At 39.4% G+C, this 22,850-nt stretch overlaps 2 protein-coding genes across 2 annotated transcripts; one reads left to right on the plus strand and one right to left on the minus strand.

Annotated features, from left to right (window-relative positions):
- Positions 1 to 2,609: 2,609 nt before the first annotated feature.
- Positions 2,610 to 15,859, plus strand: igfbp3 (insulin-like growth factor binding protein 3). Its single transcript, XM_060866632.1, has 4 exons — positions 2,610 to 3,211; positions 6,563 to 6,849; positions 7,690 to 7,809; positions 13,080 to 15,859. The coding sequence occupies exons 1-4, from the start codon at positions 2,833 to 2,835 to the stop codon at positions 13,197 to 13,199; spliced, it is 906 nt and encodes a 301-aa protein (XP_060722615.1). The 5' UTR covers positions 2,610 to 2,832; the 3' UTR covers positions 13,200 to 15,859.
- A 986-nt stretch (positions 15,860 to 16,845) lies between these two features.
- igfbp1a (insulin-like growth factor binding protein 1a) lies at positions 16,846 to 19,686 on the minus strand. Its single transcript, XM_060866634.1, has 4 exons — positions 19,161 to 19,686; positions 18,802 to 18,974; positions 18,241 to 18,369; positions 16,846 to 17,992 (listed from the first exon to the last, which is right to left on the minus strand). The coding sequence occupies exons 1-4, from the start codon at positions 19,528 to 19,530 to the stop codon at positions 17,867 to 17,869; spliced, it is 798 nt and encodes a 265-aa protein (XP_060722617.1). The 5' UTR covers positions 19,531 to 19,686; the 3' UTR covers positions 16,846 to 17,866.
- Between the last annotated feature and the right edge of the window lie 3,164 nt (positions 19,687 to 22,850).

Here is a 22,850-nt window from a genome sequence, read left to right on the forward strand (position 1 = left end):
TGTTCCTCCCTGATTCCAATGTTTCCTCTATGTTTCTACTTTCCACAGAGTAACAGACCCACTAACAGAATTATGACAGGAATGCCAAGGTCAGCCGGAGAGAAAAATTCAGTCAGTTAGAGAAGTGCTGACAGCTAAAGGGGGAAGAGGGACGAATGTGCAAGAGGTTGGAAATGTACTTATGTAAATTCAAACAATTTAAACCTGCGGTTTGCTGTTTTTTTTTTTCTTCTTTATTTAACACTAGATGTTTTACAATATATTAATAATACTATCAAGTTAATGATAATAATATTGTGTAAAGGTATTTCTAGACATATCGTTTTAAAGGGAATACAGAAGAAAATATGCTTTAAGCAGGGTAGTTTATTATTGGCAGGCTTCTGTTTACATTTTTCTGATGCAGAAATTAGCTCTAGAGCTCACTTTCTATAAATGGTAACACGGCTTAAACGTAGGAACATGATCGGTTAAAAGAAAAGGATGTCTTTTCAATTTCACATCTCTCACAGATCTCTCAAACTGCTCCTTTATCTTTCATTTAAGAGCAACAATATATAGAGATTTCATAGAGAGAGAGAGAGAGAGAGAGAGAGAGAGAGAGAGAGAGAGAGAGAGAGAGAGAGAGAGAGAGAGACTGACTCTTAACTCCAAAAGGTTCTTGTATTGTACACTATAGGACTGAATGCTGCCAGATTCTCTTCTAATTCCTCTCTCAGGCCGGTAGTCCAGACACACAACACAGCTCTCAACATTCCATTCCTCAGGAGTAAATCCTGAAGCAGGTGGAAAAAAGTATGAGAGGAGGAATCAGAAGAAGAAATGTGCCGAGTAATAAAAAATACTAATCTATCTGCAAAGCTGGCTGGTGGAGTACGAGGGGCAGGTTTGCTTGTTTTCAATGGTCCAGTCTCAACACAGGGCTCTACTGATGGGCCCAGAGCTCCATGTATTCCAGGAACTGAAGCGCATGCCTCAGCAGCCTCCAAGGGTCTGTTGTTATTGCAGAGCACAACACTGCAAGAAGGGTATGCACTGCTGACCCAGCAAAATCCAACATCCAAGCCACACTCTAATCATCTTCTACCACCCACCAGGGCAGCCACCAGATGCACAAAGGCATAGAGAGTCAGAGTGTGTGTGTGTGTGTGTGAGAGAGAGAGAGAGAGAGAGAGAGAGAGAGAGAGAGAGAGAGAGAGAGAGAGAGAGAGAGAGAGAGAGGTGGTTAAATGAATGATCCACTGGTCTATTTAAAGCCATGTGCTTACACATACAAGCACACAGATAGACACACAAACAAAACATTTCTAAGCATGAAAGAAAAAAAAAATAACTCCATCATTCAGACCCACTGTAGCATCGTTATACATTTCCAAATATGCATGTACATATGTGTGTATATATAAATCACTGATGTGTGGCTGGCCAAATTTTCCATTACAAAATCGAAGACTTTGAAGCTTGAAGCTATCCTAATATCCCCTTTCATTATTATTGCTGCCACAAAGGCAGGCACAAGCTGCCTTCCCCTCTCACGGTGTGCATATGTGTGTGTGTTTGTGTGTGTTGGTCACCACAAGACGTTGTGTTGTACATAAAGTGGTATCTGAAAGTTTGAAACACCACTAGAATGTTTCTGTGCTTCTTGTTGCATATATACATGAAGGTCAGATTTTTTTGCATTTGGCATGCCACGCCACCGTCTTTGCTTTAATGACACAAGCATCAGATCCACCAGTTTGTCCAAGACTTGATAATCCATGATAGATCAAATCCATCAGAGTTGTCTAAACGTGTGCCACAGAGTTTTCCTTTGTAAAACGCAACTAACAAGGACAATATCACACAAAGATGCTTGAATTTAAAAAGTAACCTAGCAATAAACAGTGCAGATACCAACAAATCAGTTTATTTCTAGTTTTAAATGAATGTGGTATCTGCCATTTATATCATGGCATGTGGAATGTCCCAGAATATAAAGTTTTTATAGAGATGTTTTATGTCATTATGTCATATTATTGTCATATAATAATAGGTGTCTATTGGTAATTAGTTTATTAGTTTATTGGTAAATTAGAATCTCGATAATGTATTATATTATTCCAAAGTTAGGATGCTATTCTCATGTCACATTTCCACTGGATACTTACTGGGATCATTTAGGCTTTATGTTTGATTTTATGACTGACCCTCCTTGAGCTTTGGATAGCTATAAAATGATATCTTTATATATTTTATCTAACCAGATATAACAGCTCCTTTAACATCATACAAGAAATGTCAAGTATAAGATCAAGTCTTATATGATCTTTAGCAAAAAAAAAGAAAAAGAAAGAAAGAAAATCCTCTTCTCGAGCATGCAGGCAAGGAATAAATGAACTGCATATCACACTGTTTTATATTACATACAAGAGCTGAAACTCAGCTCTTTCAGCACGATTCGCAGTTAGAGATGCTGAGTGTGTCACATTGTGTTCTGCGCTCCATGCTGAGTGACTATGAAGGATGTGCGCGGTCCCTTAAGACCGAGCGCGGTCTACATAATTCATACCGAGGGGAGTGACTTGTTGCTCGTGCTTTTTCTCCCCCCTGCCTTTATAAAACCTGAGGTTCCCAGCAAATCAGACTTACAGATGGAGAGACCTCGCCGCTCCACCGGGTACTACGCTCGAGTTAAACCCGACGCGACATCCCGATCCTCCCCGGTGCTGACATTTAGCGGCTTGTGTTGACTTCCTAAGGGCACAGCATTTACCCGTCAAAAGGCGCTCTCATACCGATCACTGTTCCATCGTCGCCCCCATACACACCTACCCCAGTGTGCAGGTCATCATGAAGCCCTTATTCCGGTCTATTCGGCTTGGCTCGATGGCGGCTCCGCGGGCACTCTGGCTGACGGCGCTGTTTGCGGCTCTTGCCCGCACGGTGCATGCTGCGGGGCCCGTGGTGCGCTGTGAGCCGTGTGACGCCGGTGCTCTCGGCCAGTGCAAGCCGCTGCCACGTGACTGCGCTGAGCGGGTGCGCGAGCCGGGCTGCGGCTGCTGTCTGACGTGTGCGCTGCGTGAGGGCCAGGAGTGCGGCGTGTACACGGGACGATGCGGCTCCGGACTGCGATGTCAACACCGGCCTGGTGAGAACAAACCCCTGCTGGCGCTGCTGGAGGGAAGGGGTGTGTGCACCAAAGCCAGGGACAGAAATCTATCGAGAGTCGGTAAGCGCCCGAATGTCTTTCTTTCTTTCTTTCTTTCTTTCTTTCTTGCGCGCACTATTTCTATACAACCTTTCTATGTTTCTTCTAAAATCCCTCTAGTCAGTTAGTATCAAAAGTTTTTTCGTCGCTTTTCTTTTACAGTTTATTCGTTAAATCGTCTACAGGAACTACATATATATATATATATATAATATACTACACTACATATATATATAATGCTTCCTATCCTTATTAAATGATAGATAGATAGATAGATAGATAGATAGATAGATAGATAGATAGATAGATAGATAGATAGATAGATAGATAGATTTTGTGTGTGAGAGAGAGCGAGAGAGTCAGATTATTTCAAGACTACCTACCATTATTTAACCTGCACACACACACACACACACACACACACACACACACACACACACACACACACACACACACACACACACACACAGTATGTGCAAGGATGAATAAATAAAAGCCACATATTCTGCACATGCACCTCGTAATGAAGCATAAGCGGCGAGTCTTAGTGTAGTCCTATAGGCCGCAGTGTTTAAACTGAAATTTGACATCAGAACAGGATGGATTTGTTCCTGGTTTTGCAGCTTTTAGTTTTGTACTGTTCCCGGTTTACTCTACTGTGATTAACGCAGTTATTTCAGCCCGGGCTTATACAGTTCCCGCCTGTCAGTGCAGCTCTGGTTTGGAGGCACCAGATAAACTGCACGTATAGGCTTTCGGATTGTATGCAAGCAAACAGAGATGCTTCGATTCGCTCTCTGTATCAGTGTGAAAGCCTTCGCTCAGTGATACGGTGACTTCTGTGCACCACCTTGCTGTGCGCTAGTGCTCTCTGCTCATAAACAGCTCGCTGTACCGTGTCACGGCCCCACACTGGCATCTTTGTTCTCTTCTGTCCGAGGACAAGCGCTACAGCGAGCCCTCTATGCTGGTGTGAGTGTGTGTGTGTGTGTGTGTGTGTGTGTGTGTTTTCAGGAGGGAGAAGCCGCGCTGTCTGCGTGTACACAGGGTGCGCGCTAAAGTTTGGCCGCTCCAACCCGATCGTTAAGAATGCCGCGCGCGTGTATTTTTAGAGTTAAGCGCAGATCGCTGTTGTGTGTGTGTGTGTGTGTGTGTGTGTGTGCGCGCGCTGTTTATCTGCTCTAAAGCACGCCTTGACAGATACGCAGTACTTCCGACATCGAGGACAACATCCTACACACACTCTCACAACGCCAGAACATTCTGTTCTCTTGGCTCTATTAGTCCAGCATTTAAAACAGTCTTGTGTGTGTGTGTGTGTGTGTGTGTGTGTGTGTGTGTGTGTGTGTGTGTGTGTGTGTGTGTGTGTGTGTGCAGGTTAAATAATCTCAGCTACTCTTGAAATAATCTGGTTGTACCTCATTAAATGAAAAGTGTTGGAGCCACAAACGATGCTCCTCAGATGTACTCTATGATTATTGTTTTTTCACACTGAATTGTTTTGCTCCCCCCCCTAGAGTTATTCTTGCAGCAGTGCTGTGCACAAAAAGTTGAACATACTTGGTGTAAATAAAGAATAAGTCTCATGCATGAGTTAGAAAACACTTAGCTTCCATATTATTGATGCATTTCACACTAGAACATACAGTATGTTTGTGTTATTCTCCTTCTAATGACTTATGCAATTAATGCATAATTAATGCAGTTAATTAATGTAGTAATAACTGTAATATAATCCTAAACCAACTTATGAACCTCAGTCAGCAGACTCCTTTAGATTTCTTTTTTTTTTAAGGTTTTTAAGGTTTTTAGTTGCATTTATTTTCTTACATTCCTGTCCTCGCCCTGCCCGTAAAGTTCACTATGCAGCCATTTGATGAAGCCACAAGTGTTGTGTTGAAGCAATCAACTATGACAATGTGACATACAAAAACTATTGTCAGGCTACAGAGTAACTTTTAAAAAGCAGTTTAGGGGTGCCAGCCATTTTATAGCCTTACCTCATATTCTGTCCTTCTAGTCTTTAATTTTAGCCTCTCCCGTCCTCCTTTCCCATCATACCGCATTTTATGGTAATTACATATCTCCTCCAACCAGTGAACAGGACTATGTCTCCTTGATACTTTATGCTCCACCCCAAATGGTGTTTTTTTCTGTGTATATGTATACTGGATACGTAAAAATATATTCATATCAATACCTTGTTTAATAATACTATGAGCCTGTGATTAGTGTTTCCTTTTTGGTCTATTCTGGGTCTAATTTTGTTTAATGCTTGTATACTTTGTGTGTGTGTGTTTGTGTGTGTGTGTGTTTGTTGTACACATTTACTTGTGTTTATATTGTATGTTAAACTGTTTACCTGTTTGCGTACATGAGGTCACCTGGGTTTTTTATTTTTTAAATAAAATGGTAAATGTGTTGCTGAAAAGGGCACCACAAACGTACAAAGGTTTACATTTTGGTTAAATATTGATGTTTTGCAGGCTCCAGAATTAGATGTTGCTCAGTTTAACCCTTCTACCCTGCATATGACTTTCTTTTCTATTTCCAGTGAAATTATAGTGGGTCAAGCAGAGAAAGTAGGTTATTACTATGATTTCAGTGCCCTTGTCTCTGATTATACATTGTCATTGAAACCTGTTAGGCATGTATTGTGTTGTTTATGTTGCTGCTGAAGGTTTTAGTTGTTGTTGTTGTTATTTTACATCATTGTTAATAAGGTTTATCTACTGATGCTACAATTTTGGCTGAACCACAATTCCTCTCTCTCTTTCTCTTACATATACTTTGGACTTAGCTTTGATTGTGCTCATTTCTTCCACTCCACAAACATATGTTCTTCAGTTCATCCTTCCATTGTCTCATTGCCCTCATACTTGTTTTTACAGTATGCACTCCAGTTACTTTAGGATTGGTCTGCATTTTAAATTTCAGTTGCTTGAGTCAAATAATTATTTGAAATTTTGAATGTTGGAGATGACCCAGATCAAATGACTGAACTCTAGAAACATCCTGTTTTTACTGAGTGTTGATCATTTAAAAAAATTAAAATGCACAATATGCACACTATTCAAATTCAACTGGAATATTATTCAAGAAAGCACTTCAGCCAGTTGCACCAAATCTGGGCAATCTAGCTTGGCCTCTGGGAACTTGACAAAATAACAAGTAATTCTTATGTTTCCAAGCAAGAATACTATGAAAACCTCACTTCTACCATTTCTACCAACTGTTCTTTCATTTATTTGTTGTTTGTCCTTGTTCAGACTTTTTAAGTGGGTTCTTATTACGTCAACATATTGCGGCTATACATGCATTGGGTGCATCTTTTTGTACATGTTGTCTAACACTGCCCTTTGATCCTCTCAGATGACTCAGGTCACCCTGTTGAGGATCATCTGCATACCACCACCATTGCAACAGTCATCAAGCGCACTGAGGTGGCGCAGGACACTGCGACAGGTTCGGGGGTTGGAGAGGGCTTGCATAGAACAGCTGAGCTGGAGACTAAAGGGCCTCTGCTGAACACTAAGCTCGGCATGATCCAGATGGAGGAGTTTAAGCAAAGCCAGATCTACAAAGTGGAGCCAGTGACCAATGGAGTCCACTCTGATAGCCACAATTTCAGCCTGGAAACCAAAAGAGAGACTGAGTATGTAAGTGCTTCTTTACCACCTGGCAGGAGGTCAAAGATGGTCAAGAATAAAGCAGGAAAATGTGTGTGTGTGTGTGTGTGTGAGAGAGAGAGAGATAGAGAGAGAGAGAGAGAGTGTGTGTGTGTGTGTGTGTGTGTGTATGTGTGTGTGTGTGCAATTGGAGCAGTGGTGCATTGGCCCATAAGCTCAGGCTCATCACCCGAACACAAACTCTGATCATTAGGAAAGTCATGTTTGACATATTTACCATATTTGAGATTTTAAACTGATCAGCAGCGACTGGTATTTCAGGATATATTAGGAGTCAGGAAATAGAAGGACTCTTCCGGCTTATAGATTACAGTCACAGCTGTGCCACATGCCGTTCATAGCCCGAGGTCACTTAGAGTGCAACCATCCCTTTTCTCATTTACAGCAGAGCAGTACTGGGTGACCAGGGAAAGGCCCACATGCTATAAATATAGCGAGAAAATTTGAAAAAAGTTGAAGTACATTTTTCTTGAATTTCACAAAGAACTGCTACACAAAAACATTTATTCAGAATTTATTCTCATATTTTATTTCTGGGTTACTTGCTAGCTACAGAGAGATGTGTGTTTAGGTGGTGGTCAGGACAGCATTCTACTGTATGTAAAGAAGTCTGGCTATTAAAAAAAAAGAAAATAAAGAAAGAGAGAGAGAGAGATAGAGAGAGAGAGAGAGAGAGAGAGTTTGTATCATTTCTAAGATCTCATGATTGACATAGCAAACATTAGGATAAGTTGTTCTGATTTTCAGTTTATATATAAATATATATGCATAAGTTAATAAGTGTGTGTTTGTTTATTTGTTTGTTTGAAGGGCCCATGTCGCAGAGAGATCGAAAGCATTTTGAAGAGTTTTAAGATTTCCAGAGTGATAATCCCTCGATTTATTCGCATTCCAAACTGTGACAGGAAGGGCTTCTACAAGAAGAAACAGGTGAGTGCTGCCATGGACACCAGCTAAATCATTATCCCAAATATTGAGCTACATCTGTGCCAGGCTGCATCTGGGCTCCTAAGAAGGAAGAGGATGTTGATGGTGGAAATCAGGGGCTTTTAGAGATGAGTGTGAGTCATCTAGCGACTCTTTCCCCCCCCCACCTCGCAGTAAAAAGAATGAGTCAGAGTTTAGGTTTGAGCATGTTTAATTGGGGTGTTTGGGTTACGTGAGTTTAGGCAAACAGGATTATTCAGTAGCTTACAGAACAGGAAGACTGTAGCATTACTGATAAAGACATTTGTACTGAATTCTCTGAACCGAGACTTAGACACTGACAGGACACGCTTGATTACTGACATTCTAACTGATATTCACACTGACTGACATCATATTAAACTGACCCTGTTTCATGGACAGAGTTGACTTAAGACAACAAACTGAATTGCTCTTGCTGTCTGTGCAAATCAAGCAGCTTTGTAAATTAATGCAAAGCTGTTTGAACTTGCTGATACTCGTGATAGTCGTGTATATGTACATGAAAAAAGTGTTCTCTGTGCTAGAAAAACACACTCAAAAGTAGCACTGTGCTCAAAAATGCGATTTGGAATTAATGAGTACCTCCTGAGTGGTTTATTTCGATTACACTGGAGACTTTCTAAGTACTTCAGTATAGAAGGGATAAAGGCTGGTAAATGGAGCATAGTTATGATGCCAAAAAATAAGCTCGAAATAGTTCTGAATGTCATGCAAAGTTTTACTATTCTCATTCTAGTTTACTGCTTATGCTGTAAAGGCTAGAGGTTGTAACTGGGAAATTACAAACTCCAATCAGGATAAAACAGAGAAAACATTACAACTGTGTCCAAACGACATCTATTTTCAAGTATATACATTTTAGAAGAGTACAATAACACCTGCAGTTTTTACAGATGTACATTTTCCTACAGATGTTAAAAAATAATAAAACAAAATGAGCTAATTTGAAAAATCTTGAAGTGCCTTGAAGTGCACTTCTTGTCGGAGGTTTTAGTGTGAACAAAGTACTACTTCAAAATAATATATTGATTATTGTGTAATTGACTTGGAACACACCTTGAGTCATGTGAACTCCAAAAGTGACGTCAAATCGAATTAGTTGTAAAAATAGCACTTCTTATCTTTAAATGATTTCTGCTGTTTTAGCTGTGTTGTTAAATCTGAATCACAGGCTATACATTTCCCATCATACACCATTCACGATCAGTTAGCTGGCTAGCTTGTTCCTCAGAAAAAGACTGGTGTTCGTGTTCGTGTTTTTTCCCATTTTGTAGCTCGAATGCAGAGGCTGTAAATGAAATCATTCGAGCTCTGACGTCACACTGACGATGTAATGCAGAATGCAGCATATGCAGAATAAGAGCATATAAATGGAGCCACAGATGACACTAAAGTCTGCATGAAATCTAAATGTAAACTAGATGCCTTTTTTCATAAAAATAAATAAATAAATAAATTTAAAAAAAAAAAAAGAAAAAAGAAAAAGTTCATAAAATTCAGATATTTTATTGAGGCAGAAGAGAAGAGACACACAGGCATACACACTGTTTCATACAAACACAAATGAGCACAACCGTAGATATCCTGGGTGCTCCTCCACCCCCAGAATAAGATTGGTAATGACTGTGTGTGTATGTTTGTTGGAGGCCTTTCCCTTGGAGGGCACACTCAAGTCCAGGGTAATTTTTAGCTCTGATTATATGAATTGGCTTAGTGTGCAAGTTAGAGGCGAGGCATTCTGGCCTCCATCCTCCATCCTCCACCCTCCACTCCCTGAACCCCCCAAGGCCACGCTCATCTCTGCCCTAGGCAGCGTGTATTCTTGCTGGGCTGGAGACAAACACTACCCCCCTGACCCGCTGGCTCACCCAAGGCTGTCTCCACTCTTGCTTTCACACTGAATGAGATCTCAGTGATGCAGTGGGAAAGATGAGAAGAGAGGGAGGTGTGAACTGCAAGACACACTGGGAACGGGCTGTGCACAAATACGCACTCGGGCACGCACAAACACACACACTCCAGAGGTCCTCTCTGTGTACTTCTCTATCTTGATCAGATCTTCTTTTACTGCACACATGCGCATTGTACCCTGCTTGGGTTTATTAGCCCATTTATTATTGGGTGTATTAATACATATCTGGTTGTTGTATGCCTTCAGTATGCGTTTAGATACACAAAACTCGACACACGTATTCAAGCAGCTCAAAACGATGAATGAATTGACAGATGAACACATATGTAGTCTAGGACAGCGTCTGGACGGTAAACAGCCGCTGTTCATATTCACATGCAGATGTTAAAAACGCATATTGGCCATGTGCGTGTTTACACTGTGGCTGCTTTTAATGTTCTCCTGGCCTTCCTGCTGCCCATAAGGCCAACATTATGGACCAGCAATGGTTGAGGCTTGCTTTGTTTCACATAAAACACACATTTGTGCGCTCTCTCTCTCTCTCTCTCTCTCACACACACACATGCACACACACACACCTTGATACACACAAGGCTGTTGTGTTATATCCTCTTGACATTGCCTCACTGACAGGATTATACTTAGCAACCTTTCAGTTTCTTCATTTCACAACACTCACATGTGCTGTCTATCATCCAAATAAACAGACACACCTGCATGTGTGGAATCTGCATTAAAAACACACACACACACACACACACACACACACACACACACACACACACACTCACACACACACACACACACACACACACACACACCTATCCCAACGAACTTGTTTTTAGGTTTAGCCCTATGAGATGTCAGTATTGAGAGCTGAACGTTTGCAGCAAAGCAGAGATCTCAGAATAGTACATATGTTGATAGAAATGTCACAGAAACAGATTCTGGCACGGAGAAGTCAAAGTCATTCCAGTCCTTATTCAGACTGAAGCAGTTACATCGGTTAGAGACACAGAAAGCTCTGTGTAACATTCTGCACGAACATATTTTACTGCCAGAAGTACTCTTGTTCTCTCCCAGTAATCGTCCGTCCTTTGTTCCTCTAACTTTTCCTTCTCATGCTCTTTGCTCTGTGAGATTTAAAAAAAAAAAAAAGTTTATTTGTTGCAAAAGATCAGCCATGATAAAATAAGGGGAAAAGGCTAAGAATGTGTGATGTGATGAGATGAGATGAGGAAGGAGAGAAGGAAACATGCAGAGAAGATGCAAAGAGAAAGAAATGATTAAAGGAGGAGACAATAAGAGGGCAGAATGAATGCACTGTTTTATTTCCCAAACTGGTCTTGTTCTGCCTGAGGTATTTTAATTTGGTCCCCTCTCAGTTAAAGTCTCTTTGATCTCTCTCTCTCTCTCTCTCTCTCTCTCTCTCTCTCTCTCTCTCTCTCTCTCTCTCTGTCTCTATTTTTTTCTGCACTTTTCCTCTAAATATTCTGCACACACTTTCACTGAGAAATGAACCTATTTCTTTTCTATTTCACTTCATGCATTCATTTCTGTACATGAACCACCCCAGTATGTGTGTTTGTTTGTGTGTGTGCGCGTGTGTGTGTGTGTGTGTGTGTGTAATAAGCTCCAGATGACTTTTAATCGGTACCAGTTTCCAAAAATAGTCTGACAGCTCTTTAACTGTGTAGGGCAAATGTTTTAGCAGAGCCAAATATACCCTTCCGCTTTTTCATTAACATTATAAAGGCACTACTCAAGCCGGCGTTTACCGTATTTTCAGCCCTCATATGTGCACACAGTTGTGTGTGTGAGGGTATGTGCACAATTTGTTAAAATTACCAGGCTGAGTTGGAGAGTAGCTGGCTCTTGAGACCACATAAATGTAGCCTTGGTCTGGATCTGGGTCTCATTAGTCGGTCTTGGTCGGAGTCTGGGTCTCGGCTTATGGACTCCAACGAGACCGCAGTGTCTTTCCATGCTGTAGGTGATAATGATAATCACATATTCCTAGTCTGTGCTGTAACCTCACCACCATGGAGAATTCAGGACTTCTTGGATATGTGCATGATTATAGTACAATAGCCCAGCTGTTAGCAATTAATTACTTTGAAATGATCTAGTCAGATCTCATGTCATTTACAGGGATGTTTTGTATCGATTGGGTCAATCCAAGGCGAATAATAAATGAATGAAATGCCTAATTGTTTTTATGGTGACAGTTTCTGTAAGGAGATATTTGTATAACCTTTATGAAAGTCGTCTCAGGTGTCGGCACTTTGTACCATTTAGTATGTTTTTCACCACAGGAAAAGCTTCAGGTTTCAGCTTTACCACTTCCTAGTTTTTCTGTAGCTGTATTTCTTTTGTCTTATTAATCAATCAGGAGTAAGATAAAAGAGAGATTGTTGAAGAATACAACACTTTGCTGTGCTTTGTTTTTTATTCCCTACTTCTTTTATCATATAAATGTCAGACAGGTGACAAAAAAGGGTAAATATCTTAAATCATTTCCATATTTTTTAAAGATTTTTCTGCTTTTTTCATTGTCTTGCATTCTTCAGCATTTCTTATGAAATAGCTTTAATAGGTAAAGCTAAAGGTGACAGTGAGTTTATATTACTTTATTAAATATATAGTTCATATCTCCAATAGCATTGCTGCAGTCTGCATTGAGGTCCTGTTGGCTTCATGAAGCATCTCCAACAGTCCTGCATCCACCCAGACAATGCAATCAATGCAAATAGACACATGTAACTGAGCCAAGCACACAGACTTATACACACGCACATACTTATACACACACACACACACACTATACAAAACTATACACACATATGCACACCGAGCCAATGGTAGGAATACATTCTTCCATCAGATGTGATATTTGATTTGCTCCAAGTTTTGACTCACAGCCAAAGTGAACAAGTGAAATAGAGAAAAATAGTGAAAAAGGTGTTATGTCATGAATTGAACTTATAATAGCTTAATATATTTTCAGATATTAAATAATGGTATTCTGATATTTTATTTTAATTATATTGATTTATTTCGGGTTTTTTTTTTTTTTATCAGAATTGTATTATGGTCTCTGTCTCAGTCTCTGTCTCAGTCTTACTGTCTCTCTCACTCTAGTTTCTAGTGTTGGTGTTACTCTCTGTCACATGGGTGAGATATGCTGGAAGAAATGTGTTTTTTTTTCTGGTTTTTTTTTTTTTTTTTCAGGTTTATGCCTTCCTCCATTTGGAGTCTGTTTTCTTTACATATACATGTCTCTAACATTTCTCTCCTCCCTTACTGTCTCTCCCTACAGTGTCGTCCATCCAAAGGCCATAAACGTGGTCTCTGTTGGTGTGTGGACAAATATGGACAGCCTGTGCCAGGCTATGAGAGAAAAGACCATAATAAGTGTTTCAACCTGGAAAAGAAATGAGAAACGCAGGAGAGACTGAAGGAAATTTGGAGAGGGAGGAAGATCCCCTCTGAATGGTAGGAATCAACAGTGAAAAGGGGGAAAGGGAGATTTTTAAAGGCGGTGCCCTATTTCCGAGCACCCCACATATGCACCGGAGCAGGGACTCATCAGGTCACTTTCACACATCAGGGGAGTAGAGAGAGGGGGCAGGAGAAGGGAGGGGAAGATCTGCGCTATTCTATTTTTATTATAGCCCAGTGAGGGCACCATTTGGATTACATTAACAAAAGAAATGTTTAAATTACACTTTGGGCTTCATTATCTTTTGGTTATGACTGACAGCTTCTTTAGTATATGAGTTCGACTGAAGTGTCCCTTTCTCTTTCTGGTGAAATGAAACGCCTTGAGTAAATCACTGCCATGACTATCACTGTCTCTCTTGTAGCATTGCGTCCTGTCTCTGCCCTTCTGGTGTAAGACTGTTTGAGATGGGCATGCTCAGTAGTGTTGGCCTGCTCTTGCCATTGGCTCCATCAGAAGCACAAGCACTTGATGCACTTTGGTCCCTCACTGAACAACTACCCCATTCTATTACAGTAGCCATATGTTACAACACGCCTAAGAGCATTATGAAAGTGTTTAAATTTTACGCTATTCTAGGACCTATTAATCACGCTGAAGGACTTTTTTTCCAAAAAAAGTCATTACAGTGTTTCTTTTTTGTTTTGTTTTGTTGTGTTGTCATTGTAGTTATTTTCTTTTATTTACTGCATATGCGATCATTTGCTGATTTATGCCCAGTTTAACCATGTAGAAAAATAACTACTTGACTTTCTGATACATGTTTTCATCTTTTTTTTTTGTTATTCAGCTGGAGGATTGGAGATTTAGCAAAGCTACAGCATGCAGCATGCTTCGAGTTAGATTCCAAATGTATATAATACACAACTTCTATTTAATGCACTAAAATACATCTCAGAGCACTTCCCAGTTCCTAGTGCTGAAAATGTCGACCGTGTCATATCGTAGACATCTTGTGCAATTCCTAAAACAATTGCACAAACTGCACAATTATATTTTTGAGTTTTTAGTGAAAAAAAAAAAGAAAATCAGCAATATCTAGCATTGCTATCTAGCATTACTCCAAAGCTTGATATTGATCACTCAATAATCAAAATTTGACAAATAATGATTATTGTTTAGTGCTCTGTCTCTTTAAACACTGTCTAGTTACTTCACCCAAAATAATAGCTAACAGATCAGCTCAGTAACCCTGATTAGCTTTGAATTATATTGCAGTAAGGATGATGGGATTATTTTTTTTCCTTTGTCTAACCTCCTGTGAAAAGACTTGAAATATTGATGGTGCCAGAGAGGTATCCTCACTCCCAGTAGCTCAGTAGTACAGAATCAGCCAAAAGCTTGACCCCTCAACACCCTCCCAAAAAAAAATGTACAAAATATATGTAAATATTTATTCAAACAATATACAAAAAAGACTTAAAAGACATGTTGGTGCTACACCTTGAAGAGTATAACAAAGTACAAAATGGTTGTCTCCTTGAGGTTGTGTCATTTCTATATAGCTAGATATATGTTTTGGGTTTATTTTTTTTTCCTGGCCAGCTTTGTGTCTGCAAAGGCATGTGAACCTTAAAATATTGAAGTTATTTATCTAAGAAAAGCATATAAGCTCATCCTTTTCTCTCTTTTTTGAGGATTAAGTGACTCACTGATTGCACAACGGCTAATAGTTAGAACTCAACATATTTTGGGAATATAATCACTAATGAGTTTTTAGATATTATGTCAATAGTGCATTGTACAAAATTACAATTAAGAGATAATTCTGTCCTCGGTTAGGTTGCAAGACGTCTTCAGGTTTTAACGGCTAGTTCTAAGCAAAAGTCGGTCTGAGGCTTAGAAAGATTCAAGCTTATTCGCTTCAAATTAAGCTAAAACTACATGTTAAAATTAATCTGAGTGCCACTCTTAACCTTTCTGGGGCCTGAAGCAGAATTCTTCTATCTTTATTCCAATTTCTCTTTCTGTTCTGTAAATCAACTTTGATTATGAATACATCCATAATGTATAGGTACATAATGTAATGTACCTTATGTAGTTAATCTGTTATCTGTCTTTTTTTTTTTTTTTAGCATGGAGGCAGAAATTCATATGAATAATTATGGATAATGGTAGTATGGCAATAAACCAACATTAGATATATACTAATACTAAGCTAAATAATAATGAGCAATATTAGCATGGCAGGCCCCAGGGGTGGTGAAGGGGGAACTGCAGAACTTGAAAATTATACATATAGGAAGGACCAGCACTGGTCATGCTAAGCTACTTTTTAAAAGCTCCACCATGGCTTATATTAAAGCTAATGCAAAGTTGAGTTAAGAAAAATAATAACTTGCCCTTCCTCATTCTGTTGTGCAATGTTAGGGCCACTTATAGCCGCAAGTCACTTTTAAGGATCTCTCCATTCACGGGTAATTGTTCTTTTTTTTTATCATTTTGAAAGAATTTTGATTTGTTAAAAAAGCTTTTCATGTTACTAAAATAAATATTACACAACTATGCCTTTCTTTAAGAAAGGAAAATGGTTTTGTGCATATATGATTTGTATTTAATGTATTTTTTAAAATAAAAATAAACACTATTTTAATGTAGATGTGACTTTGTTGATTGGATGAGGAAAATGTCAGCAACATTACCGTTCATATTCCAATGCTCCTTTGTTTGTCATTGCTCCGTAATATTCATAATCACATATACATGAGCTATGTGAAGACTTTCCAGTTATTTTAGATATTAATATAAGCATATACTGTACTGAAAAATCAGGTCATAAGAACTGCTTACCTCTAACAAGAATTTCATCATTTAAATGACTTTTTGGTTTGGTTATGAAACATGAATACAATTCATAAAAGAAATACCAAAATTCATAAAAGATAGGATTTCTCCCATCATTCATACATTTTTCTCAAATTTGTTTTTGTGCTTGTAGGCTATATAAGGAAAGTGTATTCAGACAGCAAGCCTTTTGGGCGCTTGACACACATGTTGACTATTTTCTTGTGTGCAGCTTTTGCATTCACTTTTCCTGCGTGCACTTTAAGTGAACATTATATTTATCCCAATAAAAGAGTTATTATTCTTCAGCTGATGATGATGCAACTCTGTCCAGACCCCATGACACTGCATTTCATATAAAGGCCACAAATCATTATGGACAACCCCAATAAATAAATGTACAAACCATTTTCACAGATTCAGACAGATCTGCATTTCAAGTGTCTCTTACAGTACTCAGATTACACGACTTGTAGCTATAAGTTCTTGCATGTAATTGTTTAAGAGTGCAAATGATGGGGCGGGTTATAGTGAAAGCTGCCAGAGAGGCTGCTTACTTGGGCAGTAGGAGGGGGCAATTCCTGTGCCCGATCTGCACAAGCAGAGAGCAGGTCAAAGGCACTGCAGAAAGCCTGGTTCCCCTAAATACCGAGCTAAAATTAGTGCACCGTTCCGTTGGTGATTACCATGATAAGGACACAAAAGCCTGCAAATAGAGTTCTGCCCACAAGCAAACAAAAAACCTCATAATCATGAGCTGGCAAGGTATATTTTGAGAGAAATAATGAGAATTCATGGCTTAAGGTTGTTTCAGGTATCTTGTAAGTTACACCATGTTTGGAAAATGATATTTAATGCTTTGTTTCAAGTTGTTTCACAACAGCAGAAATGGGTTATTTTCCATGGCACACCAGACGAAGTGACACCAGCTCTTTTACTGGCACGAAGTGACACCAGGACAAAGTCATTTTCTCCCACAATTTATTAAAAAAAGCACACGTATATTATATTTTATATATATATATTTTATATATATATAACAATGTATATCCACCAATTACAAGCACTCAGCCTTAAGTGGTCCTAAGTCCATGGTCAAAAAGCCACAGTGGCAAAAAGCAAAGTCTCTCAGAAATAACACAGACACAATAAATCTTCAAAAACAGAGGTAGGAAAAGGTAGTTACCCGTTTCAGAAGATATGAAGACCAATACCCATCATGCACTGCAGAACAAAATAAAGAATTGTGAATGTTTTAGTCTTCTTCACTTACTTGTGCAATAGAGGAAAAGAAGTAAAACAAAAAAATGTCAATAGTGTAAAAACAGAAAATGCATGGAAGGCTACATGTAGTGACAATGTGGTTTGGTCATGCAGTGCTTTTTTCCATTAAGAGTCCAACAGTCTGTTGGAAAGATAAGACAACTGACTTATAAAACACACTGAACATATACATTTATACATCATACAAAAATAATAACAGTAATAAGGCATAAGGTATAAATATTCTCACCCAAAACAATTATATTGGAATACATTCAGTTTAAATAAATATGCATGGATGTATTAAGTAAATATTAATACAGAATCCTTTTAGAAACAAGAAAATAAAATGCAAAGATTTTGGTGGGTTTAGTGAACTAATATTCACTCATTTAAAAACAGTGTACCTGCATAAAACAAAACCATATAAGCTACAATAAATAAATAGAAAATAGAAAAGAAATCAGTGGCATAATGTTCTGTATGTATATCTGTGTGAAAAACAGTCCATGAGTGGAAGAGTTCCTTAGGGCCTGGATGTGTGTGCGGTTGTGTGATCAGTGATTGAGCTCCTGAGGGCACTCAGCATCTGTGGGTAGTTCACTCGATCCCACAATCTTTTTTCCATTCCACGACGTCACACACCAGCACTTCCCCCTTTGGCCATCCAGAGACGATTCACACTGCAGAAAGACATGAAACTGTGTTTGTACATATTCTGACTCTGAGCAGTATGTGAGCTGCATTGTGTTGTGACACTGCACAAAGCAATTACATCAGCCTAAACAATGTGTGTGTATGTCATCTCTGTATTTCTGTTCATCCTTAATTTCACACTTCACAGACACACAGTTATTTGTGCTTTTCAGTTCTTTTACTGTTAAAGACATTACTGTAAAACCTAGAATCATCCACTATGCTTTTCGCTTACCTGCTTAGTTTTGTACAGTCCTTGTTTATCACAGTTAGGCAGATAGAACTTGGTCAGCTTTTCTTCCAGCTTCTGTTGGGATCGAGCAATCTTCTCAAGGGCTCTCTGCAACTCCACATGGCAGGGGCCCTGAGACAAAAGGGAAAGATAAATAATTTTATTATCAGTGTTGTTATTTACGATCAGACCTGTTAAACATTGTTGCACCTTCGTAAATATTCAGCCAGTCAAATTTCATTGTAAGTGTAATTTCTACATTACTTTAGGGTTCACTTATCCGATTACACTTCAGCATAGATTAGAACTTTCAGTAGTAGCATATGCTATATTTGTTGATCCTTTACTATCAGAGGTGATGTAACTGCACAATATCATTCAGTAAGCTCACTGAATGCCCAGTTTACAAACTTGTGTGTCAAACTTGTGATTATTTTTTTAAGTGTTATGCTTCCCTCTAGTGGTAGGAAATGATAACAACATGAAACTTGGTGTCGCCGATTGATTTTTTAACACTATGTTTAAAATGCAAGCGTTTTTAAAGCTACTGTATAGTTTACTCACCTGCTCAACAAGTTTCCTCCGGTAGTTGTTCACTTTGGACTTCATGCTCTCCTGTGCGCCGCTGAGAAGCCACGGGTCGAATGGTTTGATGTGACCCGACACCACGATCGGTGAAGCGGCTTCGGGTCCCGCAGAAGCGTCGCTCCGACCATCAACCTCCAACTCGTGCTGATCTGGATGAGAAAAAAAAACGAAACAGTCGTTTTTCAGACACAGGCACTGTTTAAGCATTGGGATCACATAAAAACACCCCACTAATCAAGAAGTGCAAACGCTCAGGCATCTTGTCTGACTTATCCGTTCTTAGTCTAGCGTCAGATAAAGCTCGTGAAAAGGATTTTGTAGGACAGGCTGCCTACCTGGTGAATGGTGCGTGCGGCTCTGCACGTCCTCCATGATCTCAGTGCACACGGCTTGGCCCCGTGTGAGGGCGTGCAGCGGCCGCAGTTCTCCAGGTGTGGGCAAGCAGCGTAGCCCAGAGCCGCAGGGCGCCGTGTAAATGCCGCAAGAATCCCCGCGCTTAAGCGCGCACGCCAGACAGCAGCCGCATCTCGGCTCCCGCAGCACCTCTGCACAACCAGCATCCACTGTAGGACACTCAGCCACGCGCTCTGCGGTGCACTGCGCGCACCGGATCGGCTCCAGGAGCGGGGAAGCGCGGAACTGTGGTGCCAAGAGGACCACGCCAAGTAGCACCGCGTGGAACAACTTCAGAAAGACTCCGCTCATTCCAAAACGATCAAATACAAATAGCTATAAGATAAATAAATAAATAAATTGATCCTAAGTTCTAAGGACTTTGCTTTGTTTCTCCGGTGGACAAACTAGTGCTGTTCTCCTTGTGCACGGTGAAATGACTGAGCTCTGCCCTCAACGTGCCGAGTATTTATACGCTCCAGGAGCAGCTGGCACGTTAATGTTTGACGCGTCCGGAGATATTAATGATTTCTAAAAAAAAAAAAAAAAAAAAGAAGAAGAAAGAAGGAGTTGAAATCCCGCGCCGCTCTGATTGGACAGCTTGGAACTGGTCCGAGATGCTTATTTTCATACAACACGCAAAATGCGTCAGTAGATCTATTTATTTTGATGACACGTGGTGCCGGTTTGGGGAGCACAACATGAACTAGTGATGCAATAACCTTTAGACTTGCGTGACTCTAATTAGGCTGCTTCTTATAGCAGCAAAGGCTTCAAATGGTAATGAGAATGATATGTTATGCTATGGAATAATCAGATTTTCATTCGATTTTATTCCCTTAATGAAATCTGTGGATCTAGTGACCATTTATTTATAGAAGATATCACTTGACTCCAGAAATAACAAACAAAGAAGAATAAACACAAACTTAGCAATTGGAATGATTTCTATCAAGTAGTTTAGTTGGGACCAGCAACACATCATCACTTGCATGATATCATTGTTGAGCACTACATAACACGTGAGTTGTTGATCCCACATTGTTTCATGCTCCCCCACCTCCTAAACAGGCTGAACATTTACCCCTGAAGTGGCAGACTTATTCAGACAGATTTAAATGGTTTGACTGGATAATATGTAGAAATTTGAAGATATGTGTATACTTTACATTTCCATGTTAAATTAAGAACAGCCAGTGGTCTATATAGATATTGGCATTAGATGAACAATTGGCTCCATTCAGGTTTCCCTCTATAGAAAAGACTCACACCAAACCCCAACCCCAACCCCCGTAAACTAATTTATGACGCCAGATGACGGCGTCTAGGGTGCTGTCCTCACACCCCAGTCAGTCAGACTGGCTCCCATCCAAAACAAGTTTTTGTTCCCGCGCGCAAAAACGCGCGCCGCTGCCCGGCAACGGTGATACGTGACCTTGCGCGCGGAATGGATGGACGCCTGTCCCGGAAGTGGAGGAGTTCTATTGTACCGACCCGTTTCCCGGGCAGTGACAGAAGTGTGTAACGCAATGCCGACCAAGCTACAAGTACCCTGGCACGTCTCCCATGCCGTGTCTGGGGAAAAAAATCATGATGTCCGTCACGTGCCAACACTTTTACATGCTGTCTGATTTTTCCAGTTGAGATAAATCCGTTTAACTTGCTAATAATAATAGCAGAGTATAATAGAACTCTGTAGCATGTTATTTACTCAGGAGTAGCATAAAAACGTGTTGGGAAAACGTGTCCTTATGATGTAGATGTAGATGTAGATATTGCATCCATGGAACAATACCTAAAATTTTCACTTTTAAAGTCTATTCAATAATTATAGTCATTCTGCACTAAAGCATTGTGTGAATGTATCCAAGAAATCTTTAAAACAGATTGAAAATTGTGCCACTCAAAAAAAAAAAAAAAAAAAAAATTCAAGATATCTAGACCTCATTGGAGCTAGAGTGTAAATGTGTCAGTCTGGTCCCACATGACAAAGTGCTATTATGGCAAAGTATATTATGACAAAAACACACGACTGTGCGACTGCTCAATATAAATAAAAGTAAAAAAAAAATGCTGTGTAAAATCATGGTTAGGAAAAAAATACTGCTAATTTAAAGGCTTTAAGATTTAAGACAGAACAGGTGTAAACCTAGCCTGAGGCGAGAGTAATCCCTTGAAAAGATGATAAACAATAACATTTCTAAACCTGCTCACAGGGATTTCTCTGTTAACCCCTGTTAAATTCATGAACATTTCTTTTCTTTGGGGTCAATTGAACCCAGCAATTAAAACCTCTAGAGTAGAGTATGATTTCAAGAAGAATTTTAAACATCTAGAAAGATTGTATTTGTTAAACAGAACATTATCATCAGAATATCAGTAAAGAACACATAACAGTTCTTTATTTACCAAGACACAAATATAAAAAGTAAATTTGAGCATTTTGTCAGGGATTGTTCTATGCTAATGTAGGTGCCATGTATCCGAATACGTATTTGTGAAATGTGTAACAAAGTAGTCACCAGAATGTGTTGGACAAAATATGAACAGCATATTTATATTTTCTACAGCACACCAGAAGGCACAGTTCAGCCTTTTGTCTGCACTAGACAAAATGTCCAGAGGGCCTGTGTGTGCTCTTTGCAATGTATTTCTTGCATTTCACATAGGTTTTTGGGTCTTAGAGATATGGTATATTTCTGTGAATATAGTAACCTTTCGTTTCAGCAGTTCCTTACCCAGGGCATACAATGTGAACAAATGGTCACATGTAATGATATGACCATTCAGTCCTTCAGCCATATCTAGTACCACACTCATGCCCTATTTTTTTTCAATATGTACACCTGTATAATCTAGTTAGAGATGTAAAAAAGAGACATGAGGGTCTGGATTGCAAAGAAAGGGAAATCACTGGACCTATGGGACACGTGTTCTATGCATTCCAAATTGCTGTGTCATGCTGTAATTCCATGCTCTTGTCGGCACTGCATGTTTCTTTGTCATCAAAGTGTATGACATGGGAGAAAACATGAGACATAGTAGCATACCATATAGCATAACGAATATAGGCTGACAACATATTTGGTGGGACCTGGAATCATTTTGATGACATTAGCAACATCTTGTCATTCAAGTGACCACAATATATTTTAATTTTTGGAATCTGCTGATGGTTAAAGGACAACATGAGGATCAACACCTACAGAGAATATGTCTCCCCATATTCTCATGTCATGTGAAGTCTCAGTGGTATCTTACAGCTAAAACAGCCTGGGGTCAAATAGACCCCAAAGAATACTGATGCCTCTGATTTACTTATTTGTTCACATTAAGTTAGTAAAGGTCATTAATAATGAAGCAAAAAAAAAAAAAAAGAACTGTCAATCATGTCACTCATGTATTTTAAATATTGAATGGGGTCTATGCCCTATAGAGTTATTCATGAGCTTATCAATTTATTTTAAATCTGGAAACTTCACTCATTCATTCAAGGTTAAAAAATGTTTTCATTCAATTTGAGTAGTTTTTATTGCAATATCAGGCTACTGTTTTTGAAATAATCTTAACACACTGATTCATAGTGTTGGGGTTATTTTCTTTTTAACTACTTAATAGCCCACTTCTTAATT

Source organism: Tachysurus vachellii, chromosome 3 (genome assembly GCF_030014155.1).
Source record: "Tachysurus vachellii isolate PV-2020 chromosome 3, HZAU_Pvac_v1, whole genome shotgun sequence".
Taxonomy (NCBI): domain Eukaryota; kingdom Metazoa; phylum Chordata; class Actinopteri; order Siluriformes; family Bagridae; genus Tachysurus; species Tachysurus vachellii.

What these genes read in the sequence shown, in the direction of transcription:
- igfbp3 (XM_060866632.1), top strand. Translation starts at nt 2,833, where the DNA reads ATGAAGCCCTTATTCCGGTCTATTCGGCTTGGCTCGATGGCGGCTCCG. An exon ending in CAGAAATCTATCGAGAGTCG is followed by an intron (nt 3,212 to 6,562) that starts GTAAGCGCCCGA and finishes TGATCCTCTCAG; the next exon opens with ATGACTCAGGTCACCCTGTT. An exon ending in CCAAAAGAGAGACTGAGTAT is followed by an intron (nt 6,850 to 7,689) that starts GTAAGTGCTTCT and finishes GTTTGTTTGAAG; the next exon opens with GGCCCATGTCGCAGAGAGAT.
- igfbp1a (XM_060866634.1), bottom strand. Translation starts at nt 19,530, where the DNA reads ATGAGCGGAGTCTTTCTGAAGTTGTTCCACGCGGTGCTACTTGGCGTG. An exon ending in CCGCACGCACCATTCACCAG is followed by an intron (nt 18,975 to 19,160) that starts GTAGGCAGCCTG and finishes TTTCTCATCCAG; the next exon opens with ATCAGCACGAGTTGGAGGTT. An exon ending in GGAGGAAACTTGTTGAGCAG is followed by an intron (nt 18,370 to 18,801) that starts GTGAGTAAACTA and finishes CTTTTGTCTCAG; the next exon opens with GGCCCCTGCCATGTGGAGTT.